Source organism: Drosophila mojavensis, unplaced genomic scaffold (assembly GCF_018153725.1).
Source record: "Drosophila mojavensis isolate 15081-1352.22 unplaced genomic scaffold, ASM1815372v1 contig_82, whole genome shotgun sequence".
Classification (NCBI taxonomy): Eukaryota; Metazoa; Arthropoda; class Insecta; order Diptera; family Drosophilidae; genus Drosophila; species Drosophila mojavensis.
The window spans coordinates 507618-525158 of NW_025318908.1; the positions used below are offsets into that span (position 1 = coordinate 507618).

The following is a 17541-nucleotide window of genomic DNA, read 5'->3' on the forward strand; positions in this document are numbered from 1 at the left end:
CTGCTGCTGCTGAGCTGGTCAGAAGTAAAACCAATCAAGTGGCGCACAGTGTCACTATTACCACCTGACATTTACACAAATCTTGCTTTATGCCCCAACGAAATGAAACAACAACAACAAAACCAACAGCCACACAAGACAAACAAACAAACGGCCAAGCGACGACTTCCTAACAACGCAGCTCAGCCGCCTATCGCCTGGCTGGGATCAAAATGCTTTGACTTGGACTTGGACCCAGAGTCAGGCTAGCACAGAGGCTACGAGCTGGCCAGGCAGAGTAGCAGCCACTCGGATTATCTTAAGAGCCGACCAACAGCAACAGCAACAGCAACAACAACAGCAAAAGCAACAGCGACAACAGCAACAACAACAACCACTCTTTTGTATGCGCGGCACATGGTGGCTGCTGCACCACCGAGGCACCACTTACCACAGCCAGCCAGCCTTAAACTGATCGCTAACAATCAATTTATTGATTGAGGTCTCAGGTGTAATCGATAAGAATGTTTTTCAACTTTGCTTTTGACTTACTGCTCCAGTTTGTAACTTTTTTACTCTTATATTGTATATCTATTCTTTTTTGCACCACTGCTGCTAACATATGACATGGCAACATGACATTATCCGATTCACATTTGCTTATCTAGCCGGCATCGGGCCCAGCTCTAAGCAGCCGCAAATCTCGGTCAACTATCCACAAGTCAGAGATGGACATGTGCAATGCACAGAGCACTCGTAAGTTCCATTAGCTCAATTAATATAGACGTAAATCTAGTCAGAGCGCAGCCAAAAGTAATTGCTTTAATCCAAATGATATTGTTTGCAATCATTGCAATAGACTTTAAAGAAATAAGTACATGATCCTTAGTAAATCGAATAGATCTAAAATTGAAACTAAAAACAAAAATGGGAGAATTGGCTAACCTGAAAATATTTAGATTATTTAAATTACTAGAAAAGTCTGTTTTGAAAATATATTTAACAAATTGTATTCCCAAAGAAAGTAAAAGAATCTTCGACTTTGCTTTTAGAGCGAACCAATGGCAGTTCATGTCATATATAATTGCAACTAAATGATAATATGTAGATATGCTCATATATCTATCTTTATGACTGTCTATCTCTCTGTACTTATGCGCGTGTGCGACATCCTGTCAGATTTTCCGATATATTTGACTCTGACTCCGTATCGAGTTCAAGCTGTCATCTCTAAGGCCGTGCGAATGTTAATTAGGCAGTGGCTGGCTCATTGATTAGCTGGCGAATAAAAAGCCTAATAAAAGTGCACCGTGCGGCTAGCTGCATAAATGTAGAGAACGTGGGCGTGCACACAGAGCCAGAGTGATTTTGGCTGCTTTTTTGGCCATTTTTCGGTGGCCTGCTACAGATTTGGTTAACAGTTAACAAGCTTATCGCGCTCTATACGGCAAACAAAGGTGACGCGACTGCAGCTGTTTTTGCTTTTCTTAGACCTCATCGAAACTAAACTAAACAGAAAAAAAAGAAACAATTTGGTTTAGTTTATTTTTGTTGTTGTTGCTGCTGCTGCTGCTGCTGTTTTCTTTTTGGCAATGCAGATAATTAAGGCAAGACGTTGCTGGCCAGCTGTGGCTGCCAATTGCGCACCCGCAAGGAATCACAGTGGTTCACCCACTAGCCAGGCACAAGGCAGCAGCCGCAGCACCACCAGGCAGGCTGCATCCACTATCCGTGGAGCTGCGGCTTTTGTTGTTGTCTTGTTAGCCGCCAGATAATGATCAGAGCGTGGAGCGGGCAATTTAATGGTAACTATTAATAACGTGATACGAAATTGGCGTTAATTTGTAGAAACACAGCCGCAAAAATCCCGCTGACTAATTTGAGCAAAACTAAAAGTGTAGCACTGTGTTGCATGCCCCCGCCAAAAAAGGATGTGAATGTGTGGTGCTGCTGCTCTTGTTGCTGCTGCTGCTGCTCTTGCTGCTGCTGTTGTTCAGTCTGCTGCACAACAAAGTCATGAGTCAAATTTTTCTGTTTACACGAAGGCTCCATTTAGGAGCATGTGCGCGGGTGCACGAATTGGAGGCGGATGCAGCTTGTTGCAGCGGCAGCGGCAGCGACGGCAGCACCAGCATTTGGCCCAAGAATTCTTTCACAGCTACGTACAAGCCTGGCTGGCTGGATGGCTGCCTGCCAGAGGCTATTGTTGGCTGTTTTTTATTTTTATATAAGGCCTGCAGCAGTTGGAAAGGCCTCGAAACCAGTGCAGACACCAGCCAGTCCCTCCGTCTGTTCGTCTGTTCGTCTGTCTGTCGCTCTGTCCGTCTGTCCCTCTGCTGCACACATATTGCGGGCCAAACAATGCAAATTGCTAATATGCAAGCATTTTGGGTTTTTGCGGCGCTTTTTGGCCATTTTTTTATTTTTTAGTTGGAGACAAATTTCCGAACAATTTTGTTGTTGCTTGCCTGCTTTTTGTCGGCGCACTTATGACCAATAAATATGCAGCTACAGTTTCTGTGCTGCATGCCGCTCGGCTCTGTGGCATTGTCTGGCATCGCTTGCGAAATTAGTTGCCAGCTAATGAGTTACACGGGCAGCGAAAGCTCGCGACGCAGATGCGATCGATATACATCAGCATCGATAGCTCAACTGCGCCAAAAAAAAAAAAAAAAATGAAGAAATATATTTATTTGTTTTGGTTTTTGGTTTTTGGCTTAAGGAGCAGTTCGCGTCGTGGCTTATGATTCGTCGTCGTGTGGGCTGTGACTACAGAACTCCCCCACGCTCTGCCGCCCTCGTCGACTCGCACTCGCATCGATAGGCAGCTGAGATCGTCGTTAACATGTTATTGCACAGCACTTTTGTCAGCTTTCGAATTGTTTGCTCACGAAAGCGTGGATCTACTTACAGCTGCTACATGCCCAGGCCCAGGCGAAGGCTAAAGCTGAAGCCCAGGCCCGGGGCCGGGGGATCTGCAGATCTCTGCAGCGTCTGGCTCTTGCTTTTCTTTATTTTACTTTTGTTTGGTCTTTTATTTATTTTATATTAGCTCTGCTTCTGCTGTTGTTGTCGTTGCTGTTGTAGCATTTATTCGCATGCTCCTGGGAAGATGCGCACTGGGCACACATTCAGTGAGAAGTGCACTATGCAGCAGGTTTTTTGGTTGCTCAGTTGCCCAGTTGTTCAGCTGGCACATGGGCGTTGATTTATGGCCAGCAAACTGCCGCAGCTGCCCGAGGCTAGCTGTCGAGCGCACTGAGGCACTTGTTAGGCGTTAACTGACGCCAAGAGCTACGCATGTCTGTGATCAGTCTCAGGTTACTGAATAAATTTAGACTGAGCAGCGAGTCCGCCTGCAAAGCCACCATGAAAAACCAAGACCGCAACCTGTGTACCTGTACGGCGTAATATTTATGCGTTATAAATTATTCTGCACAGCCTATGAGGATCTTAATTGGCTGCGAAATACATGAGATGGGCAGATGACATGGTGAAAGTATGCCGAAGTTATAATAGTGAAGGAGAGGAAATTGACTCCTTAATTGTGGGTGTGACCCCAGTCCTAGTCAAAGCAGCTTCAATTTTCATAAACCTAATGTTATATTTAATTATTTGTTTTATTTAATTATTTAAAATTAATTCTTTTATTTATTTTATTTTATTAAATTTTATTAATTTATTTCCTTTTTTTTATTTATTATTATTTTTTTTTTTATTTAATTTTCTTTTATTTTATTTTATTTTATATACTAATAAAAAGTAAATACAACGATGTAAACTTCGCTAACTCCAAAAGTAATTCAAACAAGTAAGAAAGCTCGAGTCAAGAATTGTCGACTACGAAATCCCCCGAACCCTTCGAGGAACTAATATTTCACAATAATTCTTCGGTGAGGGTGAGGAGGTGTATATAGGGGTGAGGGGTAAATTTTAACATATATCGAAATTATATAAATTTGGCGTGGTATACACGGGCAAAAAGTTTCAAGTCTCTAGCTCTTATATCTTCTGAGATCGACACGTTCAAACATACGGACGGACGGATAAACGGATAGACGGACAGAGCTAAATACATAAATATGAATACTTTATGGGGTCTGCCACGCCTCGTTCTACCTTTTACATACATTTAACCAAACCATTATACCCTGATTCCCACTTTCAATGGGTTCTGGGTATATATATATATATATATATATATATATATATATATATATATATATATATATGCCGAAGTTATAATAGTGAAGGAGAGGAAATTGACTCCTTAATTGTGGGTGTGACCCCAGTCCTAGTCAAAGCAGCTTCAATTTTCATAAACCTACTGTTATATTTAATTATTTGTTTTATTTAATTATTTAAAATTAATTCTTTTATTTATTTTATTTTATTAATTTATTTTCTTTTTTATTTATTTATTATTTTTTTTTTTTTTTTTTTTGTTTTTTATTTTATTTTATTTTATATACTAATAAAAAGTAAACGCAACGATGTAAACTTCACTAACTACAAAAGTAATTCAAACAAGTAAGAAAGCTCGAGTCAAGAATTGTCGACTACGAAATCCCCCGAACCCTTCGAGGAACTGATATTTCACAATAATTATTCGGTGAGGGTGAGGAGGTGTATATAGGGGTGAGGGGTAAATTTTAACATATATCGAAATTATATAAATTTGGCATGGTATACACGGGCAAAAAGTTTCAAGTCTCTAGTTCTTATATCTTTTGAGATCGACACGTTCAAACATACGGACGGACGGATAAAGGGATAGACGGACAGACGGACGGACAGACGGACAGAGCTAAATACATAAATATGAATACTTTATGGGGTCTGCCACGCCTCGTTCAACCTTTTACATACATTTAACCAAACCATTATACCCTGATTTCCCACTTTCAATGGGTTCTGGGTATATATATATATATATATATATATATATATATATATATATATATATATATATATATATATATATATATATATATATATATATATATATATATATATATATGTATGTATGTATATAAATCAATTACTAAATTAAAATAAACATCAAACTGTGCTGGAGCGAGCTCTGATATTTTAATGAAATTTTTGTGTCTCCGCAAATGATTTTCCATGTAGGCAGCTAATCCACAAAGTAATCAAAGTGCCTGAGAAACCACATGAACAGCGGCAGCGACAGAGGCAACAGTCGACATTCAAATTATCCTCAAAGCAATGCAGAAGAGCAGAGGAGCCAACTGATTCCCCACCCAAAATAAAAGAAAAAGAAAAACACAAACTTGCTGCACACTTCCCGCCCTGCGCATACCTTAGCCGCACCCTGTGTTGTCCAGTGTAATTTTTGGTTCGTGTGGCATATGCTGCTATAACATTTCGTTGTTGTTGTTGTTGTTTCTGTTGCTGTTGCTGTTGCTGGTGCTGGTGCTGGTGCTGGTGTGTCAGTTGCACGATTGCCAGAGAGACAACGTGTCTCCAGTGTCATCAGCATCTCCATTTTTTGTCTGTTTTCTGTTGTTGTTTTTTTTTTTTTTTTGGTGACTGCTGCCACTGGAGCTAGGAGCTGGGACCTGGGAGCAGTTGCAGGCGACGCTGCCCGTTGTTATAGTGCAGAAAAATTACTATGACAACGCTGGAAACAAGTAAACCACAGTTTACATTCACTCAATTTGGTGCGACAAGGCAGGCAGCGGGGCAGCGGTGCAGCGGTGCAGCGGCGCAGCGGGTGGGGGACTGGGTGGGGCAGAAGGGGGCTGGCAGTGTGGCAATGGCAGAATCGTGGCGTGGTGGTGGCACGCTCATCTTCAATTTTTCTACGACGTCGTCGTCGTCGTCTTTGGGCTTTGGGTCGGGCTCACACTCGCACCACGGCCTTACCCCTCGCTGCATCCACGACTAGGCTGGGCTCACTTGGGCCCGGGTTGAGTTGGAGTTGGAGGCGTTTGGTGGGCAGGCAGGCAGTCGGTACGCCGATCTGCGCAGCAAGATGAGTGGTTGGCAAAAATGTTTGAATGCGATCACGAACTTGACCTTTCACATAACCTCAAAAAGGCAGTCACTCAGTCAACTGGAGTCCAAGTCAACGCGAACGAGCCGAGCGACAAGCGCGTTACATACGCGCCATGTTAAACAGACAGAACTTGGACCTGTACCCAGTTGCCAGTCCCCAGTCCCCAGTCCCCAGTCCCCAATCCCCAATCCCCAATCCCCAGTGCCTCCGACAGGGTGTCAGCCGACAGCCAACAGCTCAGCACCGCTCAGCTCGGGCATAATTAAAAAACAATCGCATTGTGCGGGCCAGGCAAATGAATTCTCTGCGAGCTGCATTCAGAGTCAAGGAGCGGCCGCTGCCTGCAGTTATGAAAGATTTGCCATCTCTTAAAGAGACACAGGGAGAGAGAGAGAGAGAGAGGCTGGGGTCTATCGCTCGAGATGCCAAAATCAGCAGCAGTCGCATCGATGAAGTGCAGCAACGGTAACACAACGAAACTTGCATATCATTCAATGCTCTGCTGCTCGCTAGAGTGCTGCCCCATGTTGCAAGTTGCCCCTTACCCGCTGCCGTTGCCTCGTCTTTAAGGTCCTTTGCTTTGGCAACGACCCGCGTGTCGCCGCATCTACTTAACCTGAAAGCCTATGCCCCCAAGTGCCGAGCCAGCCGCGCAGAGGAGCAGTCCGAGGCGCGGAGTCTCAGGCTGGGAGACTTGGGCTGAGGCACCGACCAACGCCTGCACCGGCTCCCTCCCCTCATCCAGCCCCAACTCTGCCGAACTATGCTGAGCTCTGTGCTCTGTGCTCAGTGCGGCTAGTTCAACAGCTTTATTTATGGGCTGTTTGAGTAGCTTAAATAAATCAAGTTGTAGTTGTTTCGCTTTAGCTGCAACGCTTCCCAGCCTGCAATTAGACTTGGTGGGAATTCGCACTCGACTGTCGGGGATTCGGCAGACAGCCTTTTTATTTGGCCAGTTTTTTTGGCTGAATTTGGCTATACCCTGGCCAGCTCGCTCTGCAAGGCTGACTAGATGATGAACGGATATTCCAATATCATTCAACTGCCATCTTTTACCAGGAATAACCAGAACATACACTATTTAAATAATAATCGATCGATTTTGGTTTTTATTTGTAACTTTTCTTAAGGAAAGATAACCATGCAAATATTGGTAACACTACTCTTGGTTACTCCTAAATAAGCAGACATTATATAGTGCAAGATCTTTGCCAATAGAGGGTATATTGTGGGCACCCACTTCTTTTGCTAAGCATTTTCCAGCTTGTTGTCTTTTCTCCGCTTCACTCGGTTCATTCGCAGTTCGGGGCTATCGGCTATCAGCTATCGGCTATCGGCTATCGTGGCCGCTGCCTAATTGCATAATTATTTAAAAGCCATAATTTATGTGGCCAAATAGTCAAGTGTTTACACATATTCGTATGTGTATACTCGCGTATACATATAGTATATAAGCATATACACAGCGTAGGGCAATGCTGAATGACCGTTAAACTTGAAAATTAAGACGGGGTCTCCCATTATGTGCCGTTTGTTTTACAAATTTTAACGCTATTTAACACATTTGCCACAGATCAGCAGACAACTCGCGCGCTGTGGTAGCACGCCACAAAGCCGAAGAGGAAAAACCATTAAGAGCGAGCGACTGAATGGGCCTCTCTCTGCGCCTCTCGATAGCCCGAGCGTATTGACAAAATTAATGATGCCCTCACTAATATCATGCCTAATTGATTAATATGCGCAACTGCCGACTGCCACTCTGACTTTATATATTGTTATTATATATATATATATATATTTTTTTTTTTCTTGGATTTTTTTCTTTTAGTCGAAGTCTAATGAACGCAACGCGTTTCGGCTCTTAGCTGTTAATCTTACTGTATAGCCATTTAAGGCAAGCCGAGCTCTGCTTCTTAATTAAATTATGTGTACCGCTGGGGCACCCTACGGCCTGAGGCTTAGCAGCGGCAGCAGAGGCAGCTACAGCAACCATATAACTATCTATCTGGCCGAGGCAAACATCCATCTTATAAGATAGTCTCTGATGATGTCGCTGCTGATGAGTCGAGACCCGGAACGGGTGAGTACCACGCAGTGGGCAACAGTTTTGGGGCGTTGCTGTTAACTTCACACACACGCACAGACATACACACACACACACACACTAGCCACATTATGCGCCTAGTCAAAGAGAAAGGCTGCCAAAAAGGTCAAATGGTCAACAGCTGGTGGTCGGTCAAGTGGTAAAACCAACAAGAACCAAACAGCAACAACAACAACAGCGACACACGCTCTCTATGGGCTTGTTAGTTGCGCTAGATGGTATGCCCCAATCCAAGCGAACACCCCCTCCCCATCCCCCCCCCCCCTCATACTCATACCATTCCACTGCTGCCGCCTCAATTTAACTGCCTTCGACTGGAGCTCGGGTTCTGGCTCAGTGGGCAGCCAACAGCTGTGGCCCATTGTCGTTGCGTTAGAAATGGAGCCACGCTCGGAGGGAATCGACGTGAATCCGTTTTATGGGCCCACAAGTGATTTTCATGTTGATTACGAGCCAGCGCTACGGCTGCAACAGGTTGCATGACGCCCGGGGCACTCGCATTAAATGGAAATCAAAATGGAAATAGAAACAATTAAGCGCGTCTATTTCATTAGCTAAACGAGCTGCATGTAAGGCCTGAGCATTAACTACTGTTAGCGAATGCTTTCACTTTCGCAATAAAGAATATATATATAGATATGATATGATGATATATATATATATGTCTGCTTATACATTCCCTCCTATATATGACATGTCGAAATATTTAAATATAGATGAGATAAGCCCATAAGCATTTGGCAAAAGCCAGAGACCCTAATAGCTTTTGTTTCCAGAGTTTGGCATTCGCATTCGCCTAGATTGAATATATTACCACCGCAGACGAATGAACTTTGACACTAAAGCCTAAAACCCGGAACACACATGCCCCACACATCATTCGCATGCATAAAGGTATAACCGGAACTTTGGCTACTGGATAAGTTTTTTGATTTCAAATGCAATAAATCTGATTTCAGGCGATAAAACATTTCTGTTTGCAATTCGTTTAAATAAGCATTTGCATAATTTGATAAAGTCCGCTAATTAAAAGATTGTTTGAGCCAAGCGACTTTATGATTAATCCTTAAGCGCAGCTCCACAAATATCAATGACAGTCTATCGCAGAAAAACTTCTAAATGATTCTCCATCTAGTTTATTTTTTCTGTTGCTCTATTTGCTGTGTATCTCGATACTATATCAATCACATTGTCATTCTATTCTGCCTTTAAGTCAGTTTTAATTACAGCCAAATGTGAATATATTTAATTGATTAAAATTAATAATATTAATGAAGATAAAAAACAAGATAATAGATATAATGTCAGATTCAGATGCCACATGGTTCTAATATGGACAGCCCTGTATACCCAGTGGTATATCTGAGTTATCTAAATAAATCGGATTTCGTGAGCTCTATTGAATGTTAAGTTCGGATGTCTTAATTGAAATACATATACATATATATCAATCTAACAATTTCACATAAACATAATATGTATATTTAGATATAAAAGCAAATTCAAAGAGATAATTGGAGGTATCGATAAAAGATGTAAATAGCAAGTTATAGCAAGTTATCAAGATTGAGTAAAATTTCAGCGGCTATTTCTCAACTCTAGAGAAAATGGCTTACAAATAGTTTTGAATGATTTATAAGCGGTTAAGCGGTAAATGTTTTAAGCTTCAGTATTTTCAGCGACTATCTAGAAACCAATTTGTTTTTTTTTTTTTTTTTTTTTTTTTTTTTTTTTTGTGAAAGATACATCCCAAATTATTCGAAAACTTTCAACTTTCGTTGAAGTGTCTTGAGTCTGTGGCAAATCGCTTAGGGTTTAGCCATAAAATTGGTTCTGCTTATCAATTACAGATTTTTTACCTGCCACCCACTACGAAAGTGGGACTTACTTAAGCTGCCAACTGTTATAATTAAAAAGCCCGCCTCCGATCGCTTTTCACTCCAGATGCAAAATGGTTTCTTTTCGAAATGCTCACTTGGCCCGTTTAGAAAAGCCAACCTTACGCAGATTACGGCTAGTCCATTGATTAATTACTCGGAACCATATTTATCGAGCGTTGGCAAAGAACGGCAACAACAACAACAGCCCCGTGTATAGGAGTAGCTGCAGATGGAGCTTTAAGATGGGAATGCGTATAATTAGCAACTTACCGCGCGGCGAACGTAGACTCAAATCAACTGGCTCAACTTGAACCGGAGGGCCCTCTGCCTGCAAAAGAAGAACACAGAGGGAGAGAGATAGAGATGGATTGAGCGTAACAGATAGAGAGATAGCGAGAGAGAGGGAGAGAGAGAGAAAGAGTGATAGAGGGAGAGACAGCGAGAGAGAAAGAGGCGGAAAGAGTAAAAGATTCTGAGATTATTATCAAGAACAACATCATTATGATTAAGAATGTGGCTTATTAGATATGCAAGTAAACAATAAGGCCATAAGCTACGGCTACGGCTAATCAAGTTTGACAAAATGCTAAAGAAGAGAGAGACAGAGAGAGTTTGTGTGAGTCTGCGTGTGTGTATATATATATATGTGTGTGTGTATGTGTGTGTATCTCTATCCGTGCGTGTTTGGTGGCTGTTTGGCTTATTGAATTCAACTGCGTGGAACCGCAAACGACTTCCGTCGGGACGAACGCTTCTGCATCTGCTTCTGCTTCTTCATCTTCTTCTTGCTGCCCCATATGCGAAACCGCAATTGTTGCGCATTAAGCGCTTACGAAATTTTTGACCAATAAACTAGCGGCAATAAAACCGAGCCGACAAACAAATATTAAAAAAAAAGAAAAGATATTTATATATATGTATAATAAAACTACAAAAAGAGCTGGCTTAAAACAGTTATTGGCTGCCCGCAGCGCCATAAAACGGATAAATTTTCATTTAGCATTGCATATGCATCAGAGTGAGGAAGCAGGGAGTTTGGGAGTGCGAAGTGTAAAGTGTAAAGGGGGATGGGGAGAACGGGGGAGGGCAAACGAGGTACTGCTCGGAACACTGAAGCTGTGAGCTGGAGGTGCGAAAGCGCCAACACTTCGCGTTTCGCTACATTCGAAGAGCTTTTGGCCAAACGGATGCAGCGGACTGCTGTTGCATACAAGCTGCCAACAGAATAACAACAACAGCGAGAATAGCAACAACAACAACAACAACAGCAACAATAAAAACATTGCCCAGTGGGCAACAAACGACAATTGTCAAGCTTGTAGCGCAAATTATGAAAAAATGTCAGCGTCGAGTGGGCGATTTACAAGCTGGCCAACTTCTAGATGCTGAGATTTTTACACTTGGCCAGCCACGCGATGCTGCCTACCCTGTATATGCCCATTTGCTAATAGGGTATGATTGATCTTCGCCTAGCCTAAGTATGGGAGCCCATTGAGTAAATTAGTCAAATCTAATTTTCCGTATTGCCGCAATATTTTTAGAAAATATAAATAAATTTTGTATGCTTCTTCAGAGTTTTTAAATTGGAATAAAGTTCAGGTCCTCATCTATCTTAACAGAACAGAACATATTGCTCATAGATTTTTAATTTGTATGTTTTCTTACAATATTTTACTACTATATATTAATACTACTTATTAATACATCTTACAAATACTACTATATTAGACTATTCATATTTAAGCTCAGTTTTGCTACTGCAACGATTTATATATAGCTATTTGTAGTTATTTATTTATTTCTAGCTATCAAAAATAACCCGTTTACATTTAGAATTATTTTAGAATTTAAATTAAATACAATGATATGACTTTACATTCTTACTCTATTTCATACTTTCGATTTCAGCTCTGAAAAATATATGACTTTCCTATAATCAAAGATTTTAGCTATGTGCATCTAGAACCCTTTAGATTTTCAAACTGATTGAACTTTTAGCTCCGACTGCAAAACGTCTGTAATTTTCGCAATAATATTGTTTTTTTCTTTGTTAGGTAATTAAACACAGATAATTAAAAGTCGCTCACTTGCAATATGGCTCAGGGTAATTACAAGGTATTGCTTTAGTCGAGCTACCCCTGAGGCGATGTTAGGTGCAGTTGTCGTTGTTGTTATTGTTGTTGTTGGTTTGTTGCGGCTGCTGCATTTATTTATTCAAACAAATGCTCATTGCCTTTGAAAACAACATTAGATTAGATAGTTTGTCTTCGATTGTGTCCGGCGGAGCAGTCGTTGGAGCCACTGGGGCCATTGGGGCCGTTAAGGCCAATGCACATGCAATCGATGACTTTTGGGCTATTTTATCTTATGGATTGCATTGACAACAACTTCATCGGACACATCGAGAGCCGAGAGCCGAGAGCCGAGAGTCGATACGAATCGAGATGCATTGCGATTGATATGCGGGCCCAACAACCGTTCAGCCATTTTATCTAATTGCCTCGCTTAACTGTGCTGATTTATTGCCCGAGCTCTTGATCTGCCAGAGTGGAGGCCCCTGCCTAGCCCGGTCCCCACTCCTACAGGCCGCCCGCCCTTCTTTACGATATTGTTATTGGCGTTGCAATCGCTGCGCTAATTTGTGTGAGACGTGCTGAAATGTCTCATAGGCGCCGAGCCCGAGAGGAGTTGACCATTAGCTGCGCCTGTCCAGCATCGTCGCGTCGTCAGCACCGTCTCCGGCCCACCTCCACTCCTCTCTCTTTCTCTCTCGCCCCAGTTGATGGCCAGTTTTATGGATTGTTTTCCGATTGGTATGCGAGCTGGCAAATAATATTTGCCGACAGGAATTTTTCGGGCAAAAAATCAATTGCTGTGCGGCTTTTGCTTTGAGGCGTGCGCGATTTGCTGCAATTGATGAGCCCCATAAGTTGACCAGTGGCAGGACTGGGAATAGTCTTGGCGATATCATTACTGTTACCACACGCCGAACTACATCGTCTACTCCAAAGTCTCTAAGAGTGAAGGCTAATCACCTTAATTGATTGTGATTCGAATTAACTGGATGGGGAAGCTAATATCTGAGGACGAAGTGACTATACTGGTATATCATATCCGATACATACAGAATCTTTTATCGAGAATTTCCTTTTCAGCTCAGTTTCAATGTTGAGATCTTTTTCTCTTGGAATTCTCTTCAGGTTACTTTTTATTTGTTTATCTAAATCTACAATCTAAATAACTCTAATATTGCTAGTGGCAGCTTCTATAATAGAGGAGAAGTCTCATGGTGATGAGTACTTTTTGTATGTATTTTCTTGCTGTAATTATCATTCGTTTTATGAGAACATGAATAGGAATACAAAACTAGTTAATCGAAAAATCAATTATAATTTATCAATTGTATAATAAATATCAAATTAAGAATAACATGAATTCCACACCTAACAACAACAAAACTAATTGCATGCTATCTGTCATTCAATTGTGATGGAACTTTAGTCATGTTTTAATGTGCAAAGGAATCAGTTGGGATCCTTTAGATTCGTTTATAATAAGGTTTTTATCGAAAATATCGCAGGTATATAGATCCTAACCACCATTTACCGATTCTATCGTATTCAATTGTTATCTATTCCGAAAGATGATCGATGATTATTATGAGTACTCTAAATCTATAAGACTTCAGTGTAGTTAAAGGTTCTATATAATACCGAAACTCACCTCCTTTGCTGACAGAGGGTCGGATCCCAGTCCATTCTGAAAGCAAAGAGGAAGAAGCGAAAATCAAACAGGGTATAATAAGATGAGAAACAGTCTGTGTGAGTGTGTGTGCCACGATTGCTATGAAGGTGTCAGCCTGGCCTCCGTGTGTCTCCGGATGCACTCAGAGGCGTCTGCTGTCCAAAAAGGGCAGAGCAAACAAGGTCGTGGATGGTGAAAGAGAGGGGAAAAGGCAAAGAAAACTTGACTCGCACTGGGACAGGGAAAAGGAAGGTGCGAGAAGACAGGAGCCTGGAGGGAGGAAAGTGTAAGAGTGTGGGAAAGTGCTAAGCTGAGCTGAGCAAAAACGGGGGCACATGGCATATGGCATTGGCGTTTTGGTGTTCTGGCATAGTGAGTCGAGTGGTGCTTACCATGAAAACCATTAAATTGTAAAACGTCTTACAAAATAATAATTGCCCGGCAACGTTCTGGCCACGTTACGGAACTACGACAGCAACTGCAACGCTGGCGACGACGACGACGACGGTGCTTGAAATAATCGCTGCAACTATTGTAGTTAGTCTCTATTGTCGCAGCAGCTGTTACCGTGTGCCACTGCTGCATGCTACCCGCCAAATCAATGACAACAAACACAACAACAACAACAACAATAATAACGACGGAATCGGAGGTGGAGGCGGAGACGGAGACGACGACAGAAGACACAGGCAGAGTGCAACGCACCAGGCGGGCGATAGTTGTAATTGCTATTTAAAATTTGGAAAATTTGTTGTTCTTTTCTCTGCTTCGGGTTTAGCGACGGCGACGCAGCAAACGCGGCGGCAGCGACGTTGGCCGCCGCATTGTGCAAAAACAACTTGCAGACGAAGCGAAAAGCTTTGCAGTGCGTGACGCGTGCGATCGAGGGGGTTGCTGCTATTCAAGAGAGCGAGAAAGCGACTGAGCGAGTGAGTGAGTGCGCGAGTTGCTTAGCTGGCCATAGGCAAATATTTATTGAGGCGGCAGCGCATGACCGTATTGAGATTGTGTGCGTGTGTTTGTGTTCCACAATTATTCCACTGTTCCACTGTCCGCGCTTATTGTGTGAGCCGACGCTTGGGCGTCAAACGCACAAAATTCATGAATACATCCGGTCCGCTTCACTTATTAGCACTTATTGCAGCCGGCTGGCTTCCTGGGCGGGGGTGTTACACATTTTCCTGCATATCCGCTAAATTGCCGGACACGCAGCCTCGGGCGCAACAAACAGCAATCAGCACAGCAAACGCACATACACACACACACACACGATGCACACTTAATTCGATCAACTGTTGTTGCTGCTGCTGCTGGGGCGTTGCAATCACGCGCTGTGTAGTTGTAATCAAAAGGCTAGGCACATGCTACGCCCCACGGGCTGCCGCGTGTTTAAAATTTATTGACACTCAGCTATGTACGTGTACGTATGTACATATGTATTTCATGTAGGTGTGTGTTTGCTATGTGTGTGTGCAAATTACAGCACATCCGTCATTTTAATTTCACTTAAAACGCCAATTAAGTCAAACGCACGCACGCACGCACGCGCAGCAAATGCAAAAAACGAGAGCAAAACGATAACAGCAACTGCAATAAATGCCGGCAGCCCAAAGAAGACAAACGGAAAACGGCAAACGGAACGAAGAAACGACTTGAAACTGAAACACAGGCGAAGCGTACGCTTATAACGGTCGACGGGCAGCCAAAAGGAGTTCGTATTGTACCGTTTAACTTTACGCGAAGCTTGGGACGACTATGAACGAAGCGCGACACACGACCGACTAGCGCCACGTTCGCTGCTGGAATGAAACTAGCCGCAGCCAACATGTTGCGTTGGAGCAGCTCAGCATACCTGTATGCTGTTGTCTGTATTCGTGAATATTGGTGTGTGAGTGTTTGTGTGTGTGCGCCAGTTTGTTTGTTTTGTTAAGGTGGAGCTAGGCTAAATGACAAGTTGGCGCGCATATTATTGGGTGGCCAACTGTTTACATTGCCTCACACCTGTGTGTGTTAGTAGTGGCAGTGTTTGTGTGTGTGTGTGTGTGAGCGTCTATACATATGTGCGGCTGCTTGCGTATTATTAATTAACATGCATAGCCACATACAGACGCGCGACAAGTTTGGCGTAGGTGTTGGCGCCAGCGTTTCTCATTGGCTGTCGGCGTTTGCCCAAAAGCAATTAATATAACAGCACATAAAGCACCGCTGAATCTGTGTGTGACTGCTTTTCAGATGCTTGCACGTCCATCAGACTTGTTACGCTTTGTTTTCGGTTAGTTTTCTGTTTTCGCTGCTTAATCTTGCGCTGCATCTACGCCACGCAAAAGGCAAAACGCAAAGCGCACAACGCAAACGAGGCGAATTGGCGAATCGACGAGCGGGGCGAACAGGCGCACAGTCTAAAGCGCAGACGCAGACGCAACGCGAAGCGACGACTAAAGACATTTCGGCAACCCGCGACGTAGCTGTGGGAGTTTTTTCTTTTACCCCCAGCTTGCACTCGCCTCTCGCCGCGCTTTGCACCGTTAGACGCGGCTGATCCACTTTTCCACGCGCTTTGACAACCATTTTTGGTAACAATAAATCGTGATACATCATCAAAAGTCAATTCAAATATGTAGACAACATTGTTTTTGTTGTTTTCGTTGCTGCTACTACCGATGCTGTTGCTCTTGTTGTAGTTGCTTTGTTATTCCTTTTCGCCTGACATGCCGCAATGCGAGACATAAAAAAATATTTTAATTTTAATTGATTGTCGAGCGAGATTTACGTGCACCAAAAGTTGCTTCTCACGCTCACACACACTCACACATGCACATGCAGTTTGATGACAGGATTAGGATTGGAATTGTCAAAATGGAAAGCGGCTGCTTCTCTTTTTGCACGCAAAACAGAGCTCAGCTCGGATCAGAGCGCACATTTCTTATAGGAAAAACATCCAGACGTTACGTTTTTTCTCTCGCATGTACTTTTTTCTTCTGCTCATCGAAATCAACATAAACGCAGTTGAAATCAATATACTACGTGACTTAAGCGTAGCCAATGCCTAAAAACAGCAAATCACTTCAAACAAAAAGCAAAAAAAGAATTAAATTAAAACAAACACAACAAAAACAGAAAAACAAAACAAATGATTTGCTATAAATAAAGCGCACAGCAAAGTGTATGCATACTTTCAGGCGCCACTATAAACTTATTATTTATATTATACTCAAGTGCTGTGCTCTCTTCCACGCAGTTGCGATCGTAGCAAAGACAACAACCAAGCGCAAGCTCCTATGGGTTTTTATAGGCATCCCCTTCAGCTCACATTCAGTGCCAATGGCAATGCTGAGAAAACTAATGCAAAATGAATTTATAGTTAATTGAAATATTGTAAATATAAAATGGTTCATCGAAATGCATGTTTTATAGGTTTCACTCACCAATCAGGTAAAGATTGCCCGCGACGGAGTATAAAGTGAAGACAAAAAAACCCCTATCGTGGTTTTTCTCTGCCTCGTTCGCGGGTTAGGTAAGTCCTTAAAGGACGCGATTCCGGCGTACCTCTACTCTCGTATTTTCCAACGGAAGTTAGTTCGACGCATTAATCGGGTATTTTCGGTTTTCAGGCAGGCGGATAATTATATCCGGAAATTTGACTTTCGCTCGTATTTTAGGTTTTTTCTGTTTTTCTAGACGAGATCCTATATAGATGTACCTATATAAATACATGTAAGCGTGTGTGTGTGTGTGTGTGTGTGTGGGAATTTACTAATTACGCATAATGAAAACTTTCTATGGAGTTTCCTCTTTTGGATATTTAATGTAGG

General features: G+C 42.5%; 1 protein-coding gene across 1 annotated transcript in view; it reads right to left on the reverse strand.

Annotated features, from left to right (window-relative positions):
- Positions 1–15546, reverse strand: part of LOC6581121 (Krueppel-like factor luna) — a 40844-nt gene extending 25298 nt beyond the window's left edge. Inside the window, exons 1-3 of the mRNA XM_032730303.2 lie at positions 14122–15546; positions 13709–13744; positions 10256–10313 (exon numbers count right to left, since the gene is read on the reverse strand). Of these exons, the coding sequence (XP_032586194.1) occupies positions 10256–10313; positions 13709–13744; positions 14122–14133 (106 nt within the window). The 5' untranslated portion in view covers positions 14134–15546. The remainder of the gene's footprint in view (positions 1–10255; positions 10314–13708; positions 13745–14121) is intronic.
- Between the last annotated feature and the right edge of the window lie 1995 nt (positions 15547–17541).